The sequence below is a fragment of the Bos javanicus genome, chromosome 3 (assembly GCF_032452875.1).
Source record: "Bos javanicus breed banteng chromosome 3, ARS-OSU_banteng_1.0, whole genome shotgun sequence".
Taxonomy (NCBI): Eukaryota; Metazoa; Chordata; class Mammalia; order Artiodactyla; family Bovidae; genus Bos; species Bos javanicus.
Window position 1 is genome coordinate 93,250,933 of NC_083870.1, and position 16,743 is coordinate 93,267,675.

Sequence of the window (16,743 nt, forward strand, 5' to 3'; positions counted from 1 at the left end):
CCGCGTACACCCGCCTCCAGGCCCCGCCCAGAGCCGCACCGAGGATGCGCAGGCAGCGCCCGCCGTTTACGACGAGCCGCAAAGTAGTGACTGCAGCAAGCGCTGGGTGGGCTGGGCTGCTATGGGGGTAAGTGGAAGCGAGCCGCCAACAGGGCAGGAGCGGGGAGGTGGCGAGAACCTAGGAGGCAGGAGATCGCGCCACGAGGGATTGAGAGTGGGCTTGTGCTGAGAAGGGGCCGGGAGGCAAAGCTCGTGCTGGGAAGGGAGGAGAGGGGCGGGGCAGGGGCTGCGCAGGCGCTGTTGACGCAGTCGCCATGGCGCCCCTTCTCTCAGAAAATTGCGCTGCAGCTCAAAGCAACGCTGGAGAATGTCACCAACCTCCGGCCAGTGGGCGAAGACTTCCGGTGGTACTTGAAGGTAAGACTGGAGGGGCGGGGCTCTAGACGTCTAGGCTGCGGGCATTTCTGGGCTCTGGTTGGGGGTGCCAAGGCCCGGCTCGCGTAAAACTGTCCCATCCTGAGGTCAGTAGTGAACAGGAGCTTTCTCTGGGGCAAGATGAAAAATGCTTATTAAATGTTCACTTTTCTTCTGGATAGAATTTTACGTTTTCTTTTTAAAAGTTTATTGATTAATTCTTAATTAGCAGTGTCTTGAAGTTCCTTTTGTAATTTTTCCCTCCGTTAAATGTTGCATGCTATGTGCTAAGTCACTTCAGTCGTGTCGGACTCTGTGCGACCCCATAGACGGCAGCCCACCAGGCTCCCCCGTCCCTGGGATTCTCCAGGCAAGAACACTGGAGTGGGTTGCCATTTCCTTCTCCAGTGCATGAAAGTGAAAAGGGAAAGTGAAGTTGCTCAGTCGTGTCTGGCTCCCAGCGACCCCATGGACTGGCAGCCTACCAGGCTCCTCCATCCATGGGATTCTCCAGGCAAGAGTGCTGGAGTCGGGTGCCATTGAACAGACACTAAATGAAAGACTACTTGCAGGGATCTCGTGATTATTTAGTAAGAATAATTTCACCTCTTTTCTTGATTAGGTTTATTTTTGTGCGGGGCTCCACCCTTACTTCCCCAACCCATATTTGTAAATCTGGTACCCTAGTGGCATGGTCTGCAGAGGTCCTCGCTTTATTTGAGCAGTTGAGGCCCTTTACGTTCCCACATTCAGGAGCTTCTCATCTGTTTTCCTTCTTGTCTAAATCCCAGTATCCTTCAGTACCTGGAAAAATCCCCTTTTCAGGAAGCCTTCTGACCACCTTTATTTTCAAATTTTTTGAAGCCCGAGTGCCAGGTCTTACTTGAGAAATTGATGGTCTCTAGCTTCAAAAAGCTTCCCTGGTGGCTCAGACAGTAGAGCGTCTGCTTGCAATTCGGGAGACCCAGGTTCGATTCCTGGGTCAGGAAGATTCCCTGGAGAAGGAAATGGCAATCCACTCCAGCACTCTTGCCTGGAAAATCCCATGGACGGAGGAGCCTGATAGGCTACAGTCCATGGGGTCGCAAAGAGTCAGACACGACTGACCAACAGGACTGAGCAACTGAGCATCAAAAAGCAGAATTTAGAGGAGACAAAGAAATAGAGTAGCAACAGAGTGATAAGTATTTCTACCAGGAACCTCCAGGGCCTGTGAGAACACAGAGGAAGCTCCTAACTCAATGGGTGTTGCGGGGACTTTGAAGCCATTTCTGTACCACATGAGCCTTGAATCCATAGCCAGACTGAGCACTTCTTGGAGGAGGATGGGCCAGTCAACATGAGAAACACTTTGCCCAGAGATTAGTCTGGTTGTGTCCTTAGATGGCTGATAAGATTATGAGCCTGCCCACCTCACCCCGTTCTTGCCCTTCCCTCAGCATCTGCCCAGCTGAGCTAACTACTTTACTAATACTCTTTTTCCCTCCCCTCAAGATGAAATGTGGCAACTGTGGTGAGATTTCAGAGAAGTGGCAGTACATTCGGCTGATGGTAACTGCTCCCCCCACCACTGTATCCACACACAAAAACACACAGGTCTCTGGGCAGGGATCTGTGGCCCTAAGCTCTCTGGCCTTTGGACCCCACTTTCTGTGGTTTGGGAGGGCAGGCATTGGTGTGATCAGCACTGGAAACAATAGGCTCTGGGATGTGAGGCAAGAGTTCAAAATCAAGGGGTAGTCCTTTTCTCAGTCTCAAGAAGCCTCCCCAGGATTCTTGTCCTGGCAAGTTCCTCACCCTGTCTGGGTATTCATCTCTTTAACTGGATAATAAGTGGTAGGACTGGGTTCCTGAGGACCCTTACACCTGACTGATAACGTGACTAGAGGTTCTGTTTCCTGCTTGCCAGGACAGTGTGGCACTGAAGGGAGGCCGTGGCAGTGCCTCCATGGTCCAGAAGTGCAAGCTGTGTTCGAGGGAAAACTCCATTGGTAGGTAGGCCATGGATACTGCCTCTGCCAGGCTGGCCCACAGCTTTCTGGTACCAGCGTGAGAGCATGCTCATGTTACCTGTGGGTGGACCCAGGCCTGTGGTACCCAAGCCTCTACAGTAGTCTCTTGCACAGAGCACCATCTGGGTACCTGGTAGGGCCAGGATGTGGACTCAAATCAACTTTGTCTTCTCTTTTACATTTCAGAGATTTTGAGCAGCACCATCAAATCTTACAACGTAAGTTCCCGCTGCAGTGGCAGGCATGGTGGGATTAGGTCGAAGCTGGGAACTAGGAGGCCTGTGTTCTAGAGTTATATCTGCACCAGAGTGATGAGCTATGGGAGTGAATGCACGTGCTGACTTGTTCGTTCATTCATTGTGTCAATCATTTATTCACCTTACACTGCCTGAATGCTTGGTAGGAAAAAGACTCATAACCAGACTATTGTAGTGCTTTCTTAAAAGTGCTGGGCTGTGGGAGCTTACACGACCTCTGACCCAACCTGGCCACTCAGTTTCCAACACTGGGAACACTTGCCTTGTCTATATCTTAGAGGACTACTGAGCCTTCTCTGCATCCATGGGTGGGATAGTCCTTTGAATGGTGCATCCATCCTTGCTGTCTGATTTTATTAGACATTTATTTATGTTACTGCGTAGTCCAAGTGAGGGAGGGAATGTATGCTTTGGGTCTGTGTATTTAAAGAAGGGCAATTACTTGTCTTCATCCATTCCTTATTTGGCGTTTTTGAAAAATGCCTGCTTTATGCCAAACTCTCAGCTTTGTCCTGAAGTTAAAAAAAATCACATAAGGACTTGCCCTCAAGTAAATCATAATCTAGTGAAAGAGACAGACCAGGAAACAAAACTACACCAAGGACAGGCACTTGGTGGGCATGCAGGAAGTGTTTCTACAGTGAATGAATGAGAATGAATGTGTAGGTGTAGTCCCTGGGACATATGGACCCAAGGGTCGGGTAGGCACAAATTTTGGTTATACCACTCCACTCCGTGAGTATCCTCCACATGCATATCCCACTTCAAAGGTCTTAAGTCAGCCCCCGCCTTGACAGCACGGCAGATGGTTACCAAAAGGCCATAGCTAAGTGTACCAAGGCCTTCTGGATGGTCTGGAAACCTTATACCTCAATATTTTTCTCATAGTTTTTACTTTGATAATTTTATCTACTATTTATTGACCATAGTGTCAGGTCTTATGCTGGGCACTTTACACCTAGTTCAGAGTCACATGATAAAGCTATAGTGGGTTCCTCAGCTCCATCTGACAATCTTAGGCCCAGAAAGGAAGAGAAGCAGAACTGTGTGTGAGCTCACATCCAGGCGCCCCAACCCGAGAGTCCACATTCAGAAAGATCTCATGGTGAGCCAGTGCCAAGGTGGCCTTCTTCCAGAGAGAGATGAGTAGTTCCTGAGGCCCATTCTGGGCTCACAGGGGCCGTGGGATCATCCTGGGCCCCGCTGGGCCTGATTCCTCATACTTCCTTTATAGGCTGAAGACAACGAGAAGTTCAAGACGATAGTAGAGTTTGAGTGTCGAGGACTTGAACCAGTGGATTTCCAGCCCCAGGTACCTGTCTTCCCAGGGAACCTGTATATTTGGGGAAGGTGGATACTGCAGGAAGTGACAGCAGAACTGTGCTTCCTGCAGAGACCATGGAGTAGGAATTCTCCTTCCTAAGGGTAATCATTGTTATCTCCTAAACAGCTAATATATGTCGGACACCAAACTTGTTACTTTTAATGTTACCTCACTTAATCCTCACAGTTAACCTTGTGAGGTTTATTCATCCAGTTTTTCAGATGAGGAAAGAACTTCACAGATTTTGTGACTTGCTCAGGGGAAGCAGTAAACACCGGAGCAGTAATTTGAACCCACACCTATCCAACTCCAGAGCCAGTGCTCATGACACTAGATTTTTGTAGCATTTTCACCTCACAACCCTTTGAGGTAGGCAAAAGAGATTATATTGTTATCCCCATTTCATAAGTAAGAAAACTGAGGTCCAGAGAGGGAAGTGACATGCCTGGGGTCTTTCAGAAAACCAGGGGTTTTCACCAGGGGTGAAAACCAGGTGAAGGATTTACCATACACCTCCTGCCTTCTAGGCCAGGGCTCTAATTTGGAGAAACCACTCTTTGCCGGGGTCCAGCCCCGGTGGATCCAGGGAATTCGAAGCTGGGACGGCGTCAGCGAGGATTAGGAAACTGCTTAATTAAACGTTAATTAAGGATATAAAGAGTAATAGAATAAGGATAGCTCAGTAGGAAAATTCAGTGAAGAAAGGCTGAAATAAGGACAGCTCAGTGAGGAAATTTAGTGGAGAAAGGAGGCTGAATAATTCAGCCAGAAGGTGAGAGAAAGAACTGACATGGGGAGACCAAGTTTCGGTGAACAAGGCCCGCACTTTATTTTCCAAAGTAGTTTTTATACCTTAAGTTATGCATAGAGGATAATGGGGGAAGGGGTAGAGTCATGCAGCAAGCCAGGCTTTCTTCCTGCAAACTTATCATATGCAAAAGCTTAGGTGATTTGCATCATCTTCTGGCCCAGAGGCCTGTTAACATTTTAAGACCCTTTCTTCAGAAAACTTATTTTTCTCTAAAGGTGATAAGTCAAGCGCCACCCTCCAAAAGCATTAGATAAAGTTGCATTCCTACAGAGCAAAGGTGTGGTGGGCTATAACAAGAAAAAGAATTAACTCAAGGGTCCCAGGTTACAAACATTAAAGCTACTATTTACACCAATTATATTAATCAATACACTGCCAGGGACACAGCAGGTAAGGGATATGGAGACATAGCAGCAAACATTGGCCCAACAAGTGAAAATCCCTTCACCAATACAATTTCTAATCAATCTTTTAACTGCTCAAAGGAATCTGTATTTAGACAGTTTAGAACATCTCATGCCTCTCACAGTTGGGAGGCTCTGAGCAATCACATGTGGCCGGAAAAACCTATTCAGGCAGGCTAGAGGACTTCCAAAGGAGTTTGTAGGTTGAAACACTGTCACACCCAGGAATTATTAACTGGAGCTGTAAGCTAACTCTTTTTTTCAGAGAGAGGTAGTGGGGGACAGCCCCCCGTAAAGTCAGAGGTGTAGGTGAAAGCGCAAAGCAGAAAGTAGGCAGAGATGCTCGAGAATTTCCAGGGGGACTCCTGAGGCTCGATCCCGCCTTTGCGTATGCCGAGCCTCCTTCCTCATGACCTTTGTCATGGGTGGAGCTCCTCACGCTGGCTCCCGGCAGTGATAGAATTCCAGTTGAGCTATTCCAGATCCTGAAAGATGATGCTGTGGAAAGTGCTGCACACAATATGCAATAGGCACTCAGTATGCAATATGCCGGCTCCCGGCAACTCTTAGTCCCAGGGCAGCTGCCAGGCCCTGGGATCTCGGTAGTTATTCCAAAACAGTATCCCACACTGTGTGTCCTGTGCCAGAGGGTTGTGAGATGGGCGAGTTCCCCAGCCAGGCCCACTTGCCACAATACTGCCTTCCTGTCACCTGCAGGCCGGGTTTGCTGCTGAGGGTGTGGAATCGGGGACAGTCTTCAGTGACATTAATCTACAGGAGAAGGTACGGGACTTGGCGGCCTTGTGGGGAGCTATAAGGCACCTGGTGGGAATTATCCTTTTGGTGAACAAGGCTCTTCAGCGAGATGCTGGCTCCATACTTCTGTGCTTTTTGTTGGTGATTCTGGTTTTTACAATAACCCAATGTGTGGTGCTAAAGCACTACCTAGTGATCACATGCAGGAAGGCTGGGATGTGCCTTTTGGAGAAAATACATCTTAGATAAGCTTTGTTTAGGCGTGAGATACAGTGCTGTTGGCCATGAGTCCAGTCTTAATGAATCAACTGTATACATACATGTACACAGACACATATATATTATTCAGATAAGGTGTTTTTAAACATAAACATACATGAAACAAGGTTATGTATTGATTGGTTGAAGAAAATATTGTGATCAGATGCTCCCAGGAACCTAACCTGTATTTCCCCTGGGAGCAGTGGTTCAATATTCACTGATTCAGTGCTTGTGGGGACTTTATAGAACATTAACCACTGTGAATACCAAGAGTCAGCTGGACCACTGGACAGGTTACTGCCTTGCAGATGAGGAAGGCTTGTGGTCAGGCCTCAGAAGAAGGAAGGACAAAAAATTCAATCTGCATAGCACCAAATAACAGTAACTGGATTTAGTGAGCTCTCATATGTGCCTGTCACCATGCCAAGTACTTTTACTTGTGTTCACTCATTTCTTTCAACGTTCAACATAAAATCTATTGTTCCCTTTTTTAAAACAGGACAGAACCGAGACTCAGGAAAGCTAGGGACTTAAAAAAAAAAAATCACAAAGCTAGAGGAGCAGTAATTTAGACCTGAGCAGTCTTTCTGTGTCCTGGGTCAGACTTGTTCCTGAAGTCTGAGTCAGAGCCCGAGCTGTGCCTTTAAGTCCCAGTTCTCTTCTCCCCACGCTGTCCCAGGCTGCCTCTTGAGGCTAACACTGCCCTTTTCCCCCACAGGACTGGACTGACTATGACGAAAAGGCTCAGGAGTCTGTGGGAATCTACGAGGTCACCCACCAGTTTGTGAAGTGCTGAACCCTCTTCCTGTACACTTGACTCTAAGAACTGAAAAGGGACAACGTGCCCCAAGCAGAGGCTGGTCCCCTCGTCCCTTGTCTCCTGGCAGTTGTCCAGGCCCTCACAGCCCGCATGCTCGGTTCTGCCGCAGCTTCCCGAGCCCCGCCAATAAAGTCCCATTTGTACTACACTGCTGGGTGAATGGCTCCTCCGCTCCTTCCACCCCTCTCCATGTTGGAGGGCTCTGATGGCCTCTTGGCACCTTCCCGCAGTACAGAATCATAGCTTGATCCAGCTAGAAAAACAGGAGCATAGACTTCCTAAGGGCTCTCAACCGCTTGGGGAGTGCGCAGGCTGAGCCAGGGGACCAAAGGTGTGAAGTCATTGGTACAGAGGGCAGCTGAGCCTGTGGAATGATGCCGAACCCAGCAATCCTGACCCAAAGCATCACATTGACCAGCCTGACCCTCAGGTAAACCCAGGCATTTCTGTTAGCTGGTGTCGCTGCATGTTCCAGGGTTCAGAGGGACTTCGGAGGTCAGTACTGTCCCAGCATGAATCGTCTCTAGCCCCTGCCAGCTGGCCATTGGGTCTTTGCCCACTTGCTGTGATGGGGCAGTCCCCTCCCACCAGGGGAATCCCTGTAAAGTTTCTTCCCTGTACTGAGTCAGCCTCTTCGCTTCCTGCAGCTCCTCATGGTCCTGGTCTGTGCCCTTTGTGGTCACACTTCTGTGGTGTTCTACCCCTGAACAGCCATGTGGAGGTGTGAAGACAACAGTCATGGCCTCTTGTCTCATGGGCCTGCTTCCCTGGGCCTGAAGATCCTCTACATGGTGGACAGAGTGGTTCAGTGCATGGTTAGGTCATTAGGGCAAGCTCATATCTTCATACCGGAGACTGCCGTTTGGCAGACCTGCTATGAGAGGACTTATTCTTCGTCAGTGTTCCGCTGGAGCCTAGAATTTGGAAGTAAAAAATTACTATCTTCATTTTTCTAAACGGCCCTCTAGGAGAGGGTCTGCCCACTCAAGGCTAGTTGTGGGGCTCTAGGAAGGGGATCCCCACACGGCAGGGAAACTGGCCATGTCTAAAGGTGGAGAAGAGATGCCTACCTGTCCCAGCCTGGCACCTGTGTCACGTGTCCTCTAGACCCCTCATGTTCTCAGTTCCTGGGCCTGTGCTTTCTGCCCCGATAGGGCAGGGCTCCTTTGGCCTCCCTCAGCCAGCATTTCTGCCAGCCCCCACCCACTGGGAACGGTCTACTGCCTGGCCTGAAGGCAAGCGAGGAGCATCAGGCTGGGTAAATAATAGCCTTTCAGGGTTATTCCCTGTACCAGCCAGTACGTGTTACAAAGGCAAGCACTAAAAGGATCTCAAGGGTCTCTTTATAGTGCACATTATTTTCTCATCTTTTAGGAGGTAGAGGAACACAAATAATCAGTAACAGATGGAAAGCTGAAGTAGATTATGTCAATAGATGCAAAAAAGTATTTGGTAAAATTCAACAACAAACCATAGACACCCTTAGAAAACTAGGAACAGAAAGAAACTACCCTCACCTCACAAATGATATCTATAGGAAACTCAGAGTAAATGAAATGTTTGAAGTATTCCATTCAAGATCGGGGTGAGATGAGGATATCCTGGATCACTCTTCATCACTGTCCCCACCCCCCAGCACAGTAAGACTGAAAAGAAAGTACGGTGAAAAGACCAAAAAGGATGAAACAACTCACTTTTCACAGACTATGATTTTCCACTTAGCAAATCCAAAAACATAAACAGGCGCTGGATGTAGGATCAGTATACAGAAGTCAAATGCATTTCAGTACATGGGCAACATGCAGAACACGATTCAATACAAAAACACACCCATCCACAGCAACCCAAGTATATCCCACCCCTAAAAGTAACTGGGAACTGAATCTCAAAATGCTCGAGACTGACAGATTGGCCAAGATAGAGTAGAAAGAACTGAGCTGACCTCTTGCAAACACACCAAAATCACAACTATCGGTAGAACAACCATCACTGAAAAAGATGGGAAACTCCTGGGAAACATCTGCAACTAAAGATACAAAGAAGGAACCATAACAAGATAGGAGGGGCAGGCTCCCACAGGCTAGAGAATTACACTGCAGAAGTTCTTCTCACAGGAGTTCCTGCACTGGGGAGATGTGTCTGCAGAGCATTTGACTTTGAAGGCCAGAGGGGCTTGGTTTCAGGAGTCCCACAAGATTGGGGGAAAGAGAGACAACCCTTAAAAGTGAAGTGACAGTTGCTCAGTCATGTCTGACTCTTTGCAACCCCCATGGACTGTAGCCCACCGGGCTTCTCTGTCCATGGGATTCTCCAGGCAGGAATACTGGAGTGGGTTGCCAGTTCCTTCTCCGTATCTCTTAAAGGGCACACAGTTTCACACTGTCTGGGACCCAGGGCAAAAGCACTAACTTGAAAGGAGACTGGGCAAACCTACCAGCTAGTCTTGGAGTCTCCTGGGGACGGGAGTGGGGGCAACTGTAGCATCCCTGGTAACATAGAGATTAGTGGCAGCCATTCTTGGGAGCTGCTTCTACCATGTGGATGCTGGTGTTGCTGGGCACCCAAATTGTGAATTCCTTCCTCTAGCTCATCACCAAGATCTGGCCCCATACAACAGCCTCTAGGCACTACTACTGGGACACAGGCCAAGGAACTAACTAGGAGGGGATGCAGCCCCGGCAGTCAGCACACAGCTGTCTAAAGACCTCATGAGCCCACAGCTGCCTCTGGACACTACCCTACCCACTAGAGGGCCCAGCGCCCAGTTCCACCCACCAGTGGGAGGCACCAGTCCCAGAATCCCCTGAAACCCAGCCCTGCCCACCATGAAGCCTGCTCTAACCTTTAGGCCAGCCTCACCCACAAGAAGGCAGACACCAGAGGCAAGACAATCATAATCCCACAGCCTCCTGACCCAGCTGGACCACAGGAGATCACCCTGGGACCAGCTTGGCCCTGCCCACTAGCAGGTCAGCAAAACTTTGGGACATCTCAGACTCCATCCAACTGTGTCAAGAATCCACCCTCCCCCTACCCCCCCCCCCCACCCACAAACCAGTGATCTGACATCAGCTCTGGGATCCTGGTGCCCTGCAACCAGACTCCAAGACCCAGCTCTGCCTGCCAGTAGTCTGACACTAACCTCAGGACCTGGCTTCACCCATCAGTGGGCAGGCTACAGTCGTGGAGTTTTCTGGCCCATGGCTCCACCAGTGAGCCAGCACTAGCCCCAGGGCCACCTGGGGTTCTGTAATCAGCTGCCTTGTGACATGGCCCTGCCAACAAAGAGCCTGCAGCCTCCACATAAGGCAGGGCCTGGCAACATACTGGACTGGGGGCTGCCCAAGCCTGCCAGACTGTCCTCATAGCCTGCCAAATGGAAGGACCCACACAGCCCTCATGGGGGAAACCCTAGAGCGTATAGCTTGAGTGACAAGAGGGGAGTGGGCTGCTGGGACACAGGACATTTCCTATAGAACGCCACTTCTCCAAGGTGTGGAAACAACTAACCTACCAGATACATGAACATACAAACAGCAATTTAAGCAAAGTGAGGTGACAGAGGAATAAGTTCAAGAGGAAGGATCAAGATAAAAGCTAAGGAGACACAACTAAGTGAAGTGGAGATAGGCAATCTACCCAAGGAGTTCAGGATAGTGATCATAAATATGATCAAAGAACTAGGGAGAAGAATGGACATATGGAGTGAAAGTTAGAAGTTTTAACAGAGTTAGATATAAAGAACAACCAGAGCTGAAAGATACAATAACTGAGATGAAACACACACTGCTGCTGCTGCTGCTAGGTCGCTTCAGTCGTGTCTGACTCTGCGACCCCATAGACGGCAGCCCACTAGGCTCCCCCGTCCCTGGGATTCTCCAGACAAGAACACTGGAGTGGGTTGTCATTTCCTTCTCCAATGCATAAAAGTGAAAAGTGACAGTGAAGTTACTCAGTCGTGTCCGACTCTAGCGACCCCATGGACTGCAGCCTACCAGGCTCCTCCGCCCATGGGATTTTCCAGGCTGGAGTGGGGTGCCATTGCCTTCTCCGGAAACATACACTAGGGGAAATCAAAAGCAGACTAAACGATACAGAGGAACAGAGCAGTGAGCTGGAAGACAGGGTAGTAGAGATCACTGATGCTGAACAGAAAAAGAAAACAGAACGAAAAGAAGTAAGGATGCTTTAAGAAACCTTTAGGACAACATCAAGCATACTAACACTGATACTATAGTTGTCCCAGAAGGAGAAGACAGAAAGGGGCAGAGAACACATTTGAAGAGACAGTAGCTGAAAACTTCTCTAATCTGGGAGAGGAAACAGTCATTTGAGTCCAGGAAGCACAGAGTCCCATACAGGATTAAACCAAACAGGAACATACTAAGACACACTGTAATTAAAACAGCAAAAATTAAAGATAAAGAGAGACTATTAAAAGCAGAAAGGGGGCAGGGGGAACACTTCCCTGGTGGTCCAGTGGTTAAGAATCTGCCTTCCAATGCAAGGAACATGGGTTCAATCCCTAGTCGGGGAACTAAGGTCCCACATGCCACAGGGCAACTAGGCCTGCATGCCACAACCAGACAGCCCACGCGCTGCAATGAGAGGAGAGCCTGCATGCCACAACAAAGACCCAGCACAGCCCCAAAGAAACAAACCAGAAAGCGGAAAGGAAAAAGAAACAAACAGCACATGCAGGAACTCCCAAAAGTCTTTCAGCTGACTTTTCAACAGAAACTCTGCAGACCAGAAGGGAGTGATAATAATACATGAAAACTAATGAAAGGGGAAATCCTGCAACCAAGAATACGGTTCCCAGTAAGGCTCTCATTCAGATTTTATGCAGAGATCAAAAGCAAGAGTTCAGCACCAGCAAACCAGCTTTACAAGACATGTTAAAGGAACTCTAAGTGAAAAAGAAAAGGCCACAAATGGAAACATGAAAATAACAGAACGAAAAAGCTCACCAGTAAAGGCAGATATACAATAAAAATCCACACACAAAGCTGGTAGGAAAGCTAAAAGAAAGAAGTGATAGAATCATCTTTATCCACAATAAAGAGTTACACAAATAAGTTACAAAAATAAGAGTTACACAAAACATTTAGATATAAAATATGATGTCAAAAACAGTCATTGTGATAGGATAAGAGTACAAAAGCAGGGTTGTTAAACTGTATTTGAAATTAAGCGATCAGCAACTTAATCACATATATAGAGAGGTTACTATATACAAACCTCCCCGTAACTAAAAACCAAAAATCTGTAACAGATATGCACAAAAAAAGAAAAGAAAAGATGAAATTTTGCCATTTGCAGCAACATGGATATACTTCGGTATTATGCTGAGTGAAATAAGTCAGAGAAAGACAAGTACTTTGTAACATTACTTACTTGTGGAATTTAGAAAATAAACTAGTGAATATAACAAAAAACCAGATTTACAGATATGAAAAACTAAGTGGTTACCAGTGGGGGGAGGAAAGGGGGAGTGGCAAAATAGGGGTAAGGGATTAAGATGTACAACTAAAAATAAGCTACAAGGACTTACTGTACAACACTGGGAATATAGCCACAACCTAGTAATGGGGACAGCTGTGACCGAGGTTAGACTGTCAGGATGCTCTGGGCACACACAGGAAGGGCACACACTGACTTGGTCTCAGGGGGGTGGGGTGAGATGGATGCAGTCTGTCTGAAATCTGAGAGTTAGGCAGAAAATAACTGGAAGGATGGAGAGGAGGTTATGTTCCAGCAGAGGCAACTTCCTCAGGGTGACCTGTTAGGAGAGGTGGGGCTGAGAACACAAGCAGGGCCAGCTCCATCAGGGCCACAACTGTGACATCAAGACATACGGACTGCTTTCCAAAGCAGTGGGAAACTACTGAGGAATTTAAAGCAGGGATATAATTAGACTTGTACATGAAAAGAATCACTGGGAAGGGAATGACTTGAGTCTTGAGGCAGGGGTGGGCCAGTTAGGAGGGGAGAAATAGACTCCACTTCTTGACAGAAGGTGGTACCTCCTTACAAAGCCATGGTCACCAGAAGGGAACAATGTGGTCTCCAGCAATAACTGATTATATGTCAGGGCCCTTGCTGGCTAAAACAGAAGTCAAAGCTGGGAGTAGTGGAGGATGGAAGAAGGGATGACCCATTCTTCCAGGGAGACTCCATGAGCATGGCTTCATGGAAGGGGACATTAGAGCTGGACTAAAAAGAACAATGTTGGCTTAAAACACTAAGATCATTGCATCTGACCCCATCACTTTATGCCAAATAGAAGGGGGAAAAGTGGAAGCAGTGACAGATTTTATTTTCTTGGGCTCCAAAATCACTACTGACAGTGACTGCAGCCATGAAATTAAAAGATGCTTGCTCCTTGGAAGGAAAGCTATGAAAAACCTAGACAATATATTAAAAGCAGAGACATCACTTTGCCAACAAAGATCCATATAGTCAAAGTTATGGTTTTTCCAGTAGTCATGTACAGATATGAGAGCTGGACCATAAAGAAGGCTGAGTGCTGAAGAATTGATGCTTTCAAATTGTGATGCTGGAGAAGACTCTTGAGTCCTTTAGACTGCAAGGAGATCAAACCTAAAGTCAATCCTAAAGGAAATCAACCCTGAATATTCACTGGAAGGACTGAAGTGAAATTAAAGCTCTGATACTTTTGCCACCTGATGCGAAAAGCCGACTCACTAGAAAAGACCCTGATGCTGGGAAAGATTGAAGGCAAAAGGAGAAGGGGGTGGCAGAGGATGAGATAATCAAATAGCATCACCAACTCAATGGACATGAATTTGAGCAAACTCCAGGAAATAGTGGAAGACAGGGTACCCTGGCATGTTGCAGTCCATGGGGTCACAACTTAGTGACTGAACAGAAACAATAACATAAAGAACAAGGAAGAATTTGGCAGAGAATGTGTTGGAGCCAAGGGCATTTCAGTGATGGAGCACAGCATATACAAAGGACAGAGCCACAGTAAAGATCAGACATGTCCAAGATGAATGGGAGGCTTAGTGTGGCTGAAGCATGAGGAGTGAGGTAAGGAAGTGAGGGGCTGCGAGTGTGAATTCTTTTTTTTTTTTCCCGCCTAACAACTTGGTATTGCACAAACAGTATGATATCAATAAAGGAAAAAAAGAAAAAGAAGTAAACATTTTCTTAAATCCCACCCTCCTGGCTCCCTAATACAAATGTGTTTATTTTCTCCTGTTCCCTTTCAGGGCCTGTCTACACAAAGACATGTTTTTATATGGCTATAATCCTAGCACACAGTTAACCTAATATTTAACTGTTTTTCACTTAATATCATAGAGGAATAGCAAATAGCAAACACCCTCTTCCAACAACACAAGACTCTACACATGGACATCACAGATGGTCAACACTGAAATCAGATTGATTATGTTCTTTGCAGCCAAAGATGGAGAAGCTCTATACAGTCAGCAAAAACAAGACTGGGAGCTGACTGTGGCTCAGATCATGAACTCCTTATTGCCAAATTCAGACTTATATTGAAGAAGGTAGGGAAAACCACCAGATCATTCAGGTATGACCTAAATCAAATCCCTTATGATTATACAGTGGAAGTGAGAAATAGATTAAAGGGACTAGATCTGACAGACAGAGTGCCTGATGAACTATGGACAGAGGTTCATGACATTGACCAGGAGACAGGGATCAAGACCATCCCCAAGAAAAAGAAACGCAAAAAAGCAAAATGGCTGTCTGAGGAGGCCTTACAAATAGCTGTAAAAAGAAGAGAAGTGAAAAGCAAAGGAGAAAAGGAAAGATATACCCATTTGAATGCAGAGTTTCAAAGAATAGCAAGGAGAGATAAGAAAGCCTTCCTCAGCAATCAGTGCAAAGAAATAGAGGAAAACAATAGAATGGGAAAGAGTAGAAATCTCTTCAAGAAAATTAGAGATACCAAGGGAACATTTCATGCAAAGATGGGATCAATAAAGGACAGAAATGATATGGAACTAACAGAAGCAGAAGATATTAAGAAGAGGTGGCAAGAATACACAGAAGAACTGTACAAAAAAGATCTTCACGATAATCACGATGGTGTGATCACTCAACCACAGCCAGACATCCTGGAATGTGAAGCCAAGTGAGCCTTGGGAAGCATCACTATGAACAAAGCTAGTGGAGGTGATGGAATTCCAGTTGAGCTATTTCAAATCCTACAAGATGATGCTGTGAAAGTCCTGCACTCAATATGCCAGCAAATTTGGAAAACTCACCAAGTGGCCACAGGACTGAAAAAGGTCAGTTTTCATTCCAATCCCATAGAAAGGCAATGCCAAAGAGTGCTCAAACTACTGCACAATTGCACTCATCTCACACACTAGTAAAGTAATGCTCAAAAGTCTCCAAGCCAGGCTTCAGCAATATGTGAACCGTGAACTTCCAGATGTTCAAGCTGGTTTTAGAAAAGGCAGAGGAATCAGAGATCAAATTGCCAACATCCACTAGATTGTCAAAAAAGCAAGAGAGTTCCAGAAAAATATCTATTTCTGCTTTATTGACTATGTCAAAGCCTTTGACTGTGTGGATCACAATAAACTGTGGAAAATTCTGAAAGAGATGGAAATACCAGACCACCTGACCTGCCTCCTGAGAAACCTGTATACAGGTCAGGAAGCAACAGTTAGAACTGGACATGGAACAACAGACTGGTTCCAAATAGGAAAAGGAGTATGTTAAGGCTGTATATTGTCACCCTGCTTATTTAACTTATATGCAGAGTACATCATGAGAAACGCTGGGCTGAAAGAAGCAAAAGCTAGAATCAAGATTGCCGGGAGAAATATCAATAACCTCACATATACAGATGACACCACCCTTCTGGCAGAAAGTGAAGAGGAACTAAAAAACCTCTTGATGAAAGTGAAAGAGGAGAGTGAAAAAGTTGGCCTAAAGCTCAAGAAAACTAAGATCATGGCATCTGGTTCCATCACTTCATGGCAAATAGATGGGGAAACAGTGGAAACAGTGGCTGACTTTATTTTGGGGGGCTCCAAAATCATTGCACATGGTGATTGCAGCCATGAAATTAAAAGATGCTTACTCCTTGGAAGGAAAGTTATGACCAACCTACATAGCATATTAAAAAGCAGAGACATTACTTTGTCAACAAAGGTCCATCTAATCAAGGCTATGGTTTTTCCAGTAGTCATGTATGGATATGAGAGTTGGACTCTAAAGAAAGCTGAGTGCAGAAGAATTGATGCTTTTGAACTGTGGTATTGGAAAAGACTCTTGAGAGTCCTTTGGACAGCAAGGAGATCCAACCAGTCCATCCTAAAGGAGATCAGTCCTGGGTGTTCATTGGAAGGACTGATGTTGAAGCTGAAACTCCAACACTTTGGCCACCTGATGTGAAGAGCCGACTCATTTGAAAAGACCCTGATGCTAGGAAAGACTGAGGGCAGGAGGAGAAGGGGACGACAGAGGACAAGATGGTTGGATGGCATCACCGACTCAATGGACGTAAGTTTGGGTAAACTCCAGGAGTTGGTGATGGACAGGGAGGCCTGGCGTGCTGCAGTTCATGCGGTCACAAAGAGTCGGACACAACTGAACAACTGAACTGAACCGAACCTATCCATCTTCTGTGTGGAAGATGAGGATAACTTCTATTTCAAAGTTAAGGGGATCCAA

At 46.7% G+C, this 16,743-nt stretch overlaps 1 protein-coding gene and 1 long non-coding RNA gene across 3 annotated transcripts; one reads left to right on the forward strand and one right to left on the reverse strand.

The window, feature by feature from the left end:
- Positions 1-44: 44 nt before the first annotated feature.
- CZIB (CXXC motif containing zinc binding protein) lies at positions 45-7,207 on the forward strand. 2 transcript variants are annotated; one of them, XM_061411919.1, is made up of 8 exons: positions 45-127; positions 334-417; positions 1,909-1,965; positions 2,324-2,405; positions 2,613-2,644; positions 3,918-3,995; positions 5,940-6,005; positions 6,958-7,207. In XM_061411919.1, the coding sequence occupies exons 1-8, from the start codon at positions 122-124 to the stop codon at positions 7,033-7,035; spliced, it is 483 nt and encodes a 160-aa protein (XP_061267903.1). In that variant the 5' UTR covers positions 45-121; the 3' UTR covers positions 7,036-7,207. The 2 variants fall into 2 exon arrangements, with proteins under 2 accessions (XP_061267903.1, XP_061267904.1); XM_061411920.1 differs by lacking the exon at positions 1,909-1,965.
- A 278-nt stretch (positions 7,208-7,485) lies between these two features.
- LOC133244569 (uncharacterized) lies at positions 7,486-12,122 on the reverse strand. Its single transcript, XR_009735444.1, has 2 exons — positions 10,202-12,122; positions 7,486-7,973 (listed from the first exon to the last, which is right to left on the reverse strand). It is a non-coding gene; the product is annotated as an uncharacterized LOC133244569 (long non-coding RNA).
- Between the last annotated feature and the right edge of the window lie 4,621 nt (positions 12,123-16,743).

Bases quoted from the DNA above. Each gene is read 5' to 3' on its own strand.
- CZIB (XM_061411919.1), top strand. The intron at 2,645-3,917 runs GTAAGTTCCCGC...CTTCCTTTATAG, and splicing joins GCACCATCAAATCTTACAAC to GCTGAAGACAACGAGAAGTT. The intron at 6,006-6,957 runs GTACGGGACTTG...TTTCCCCCACAG, and splicing joins ACATTAATCTACAGGAGAAG to GACTGGACTGACTATGACGA.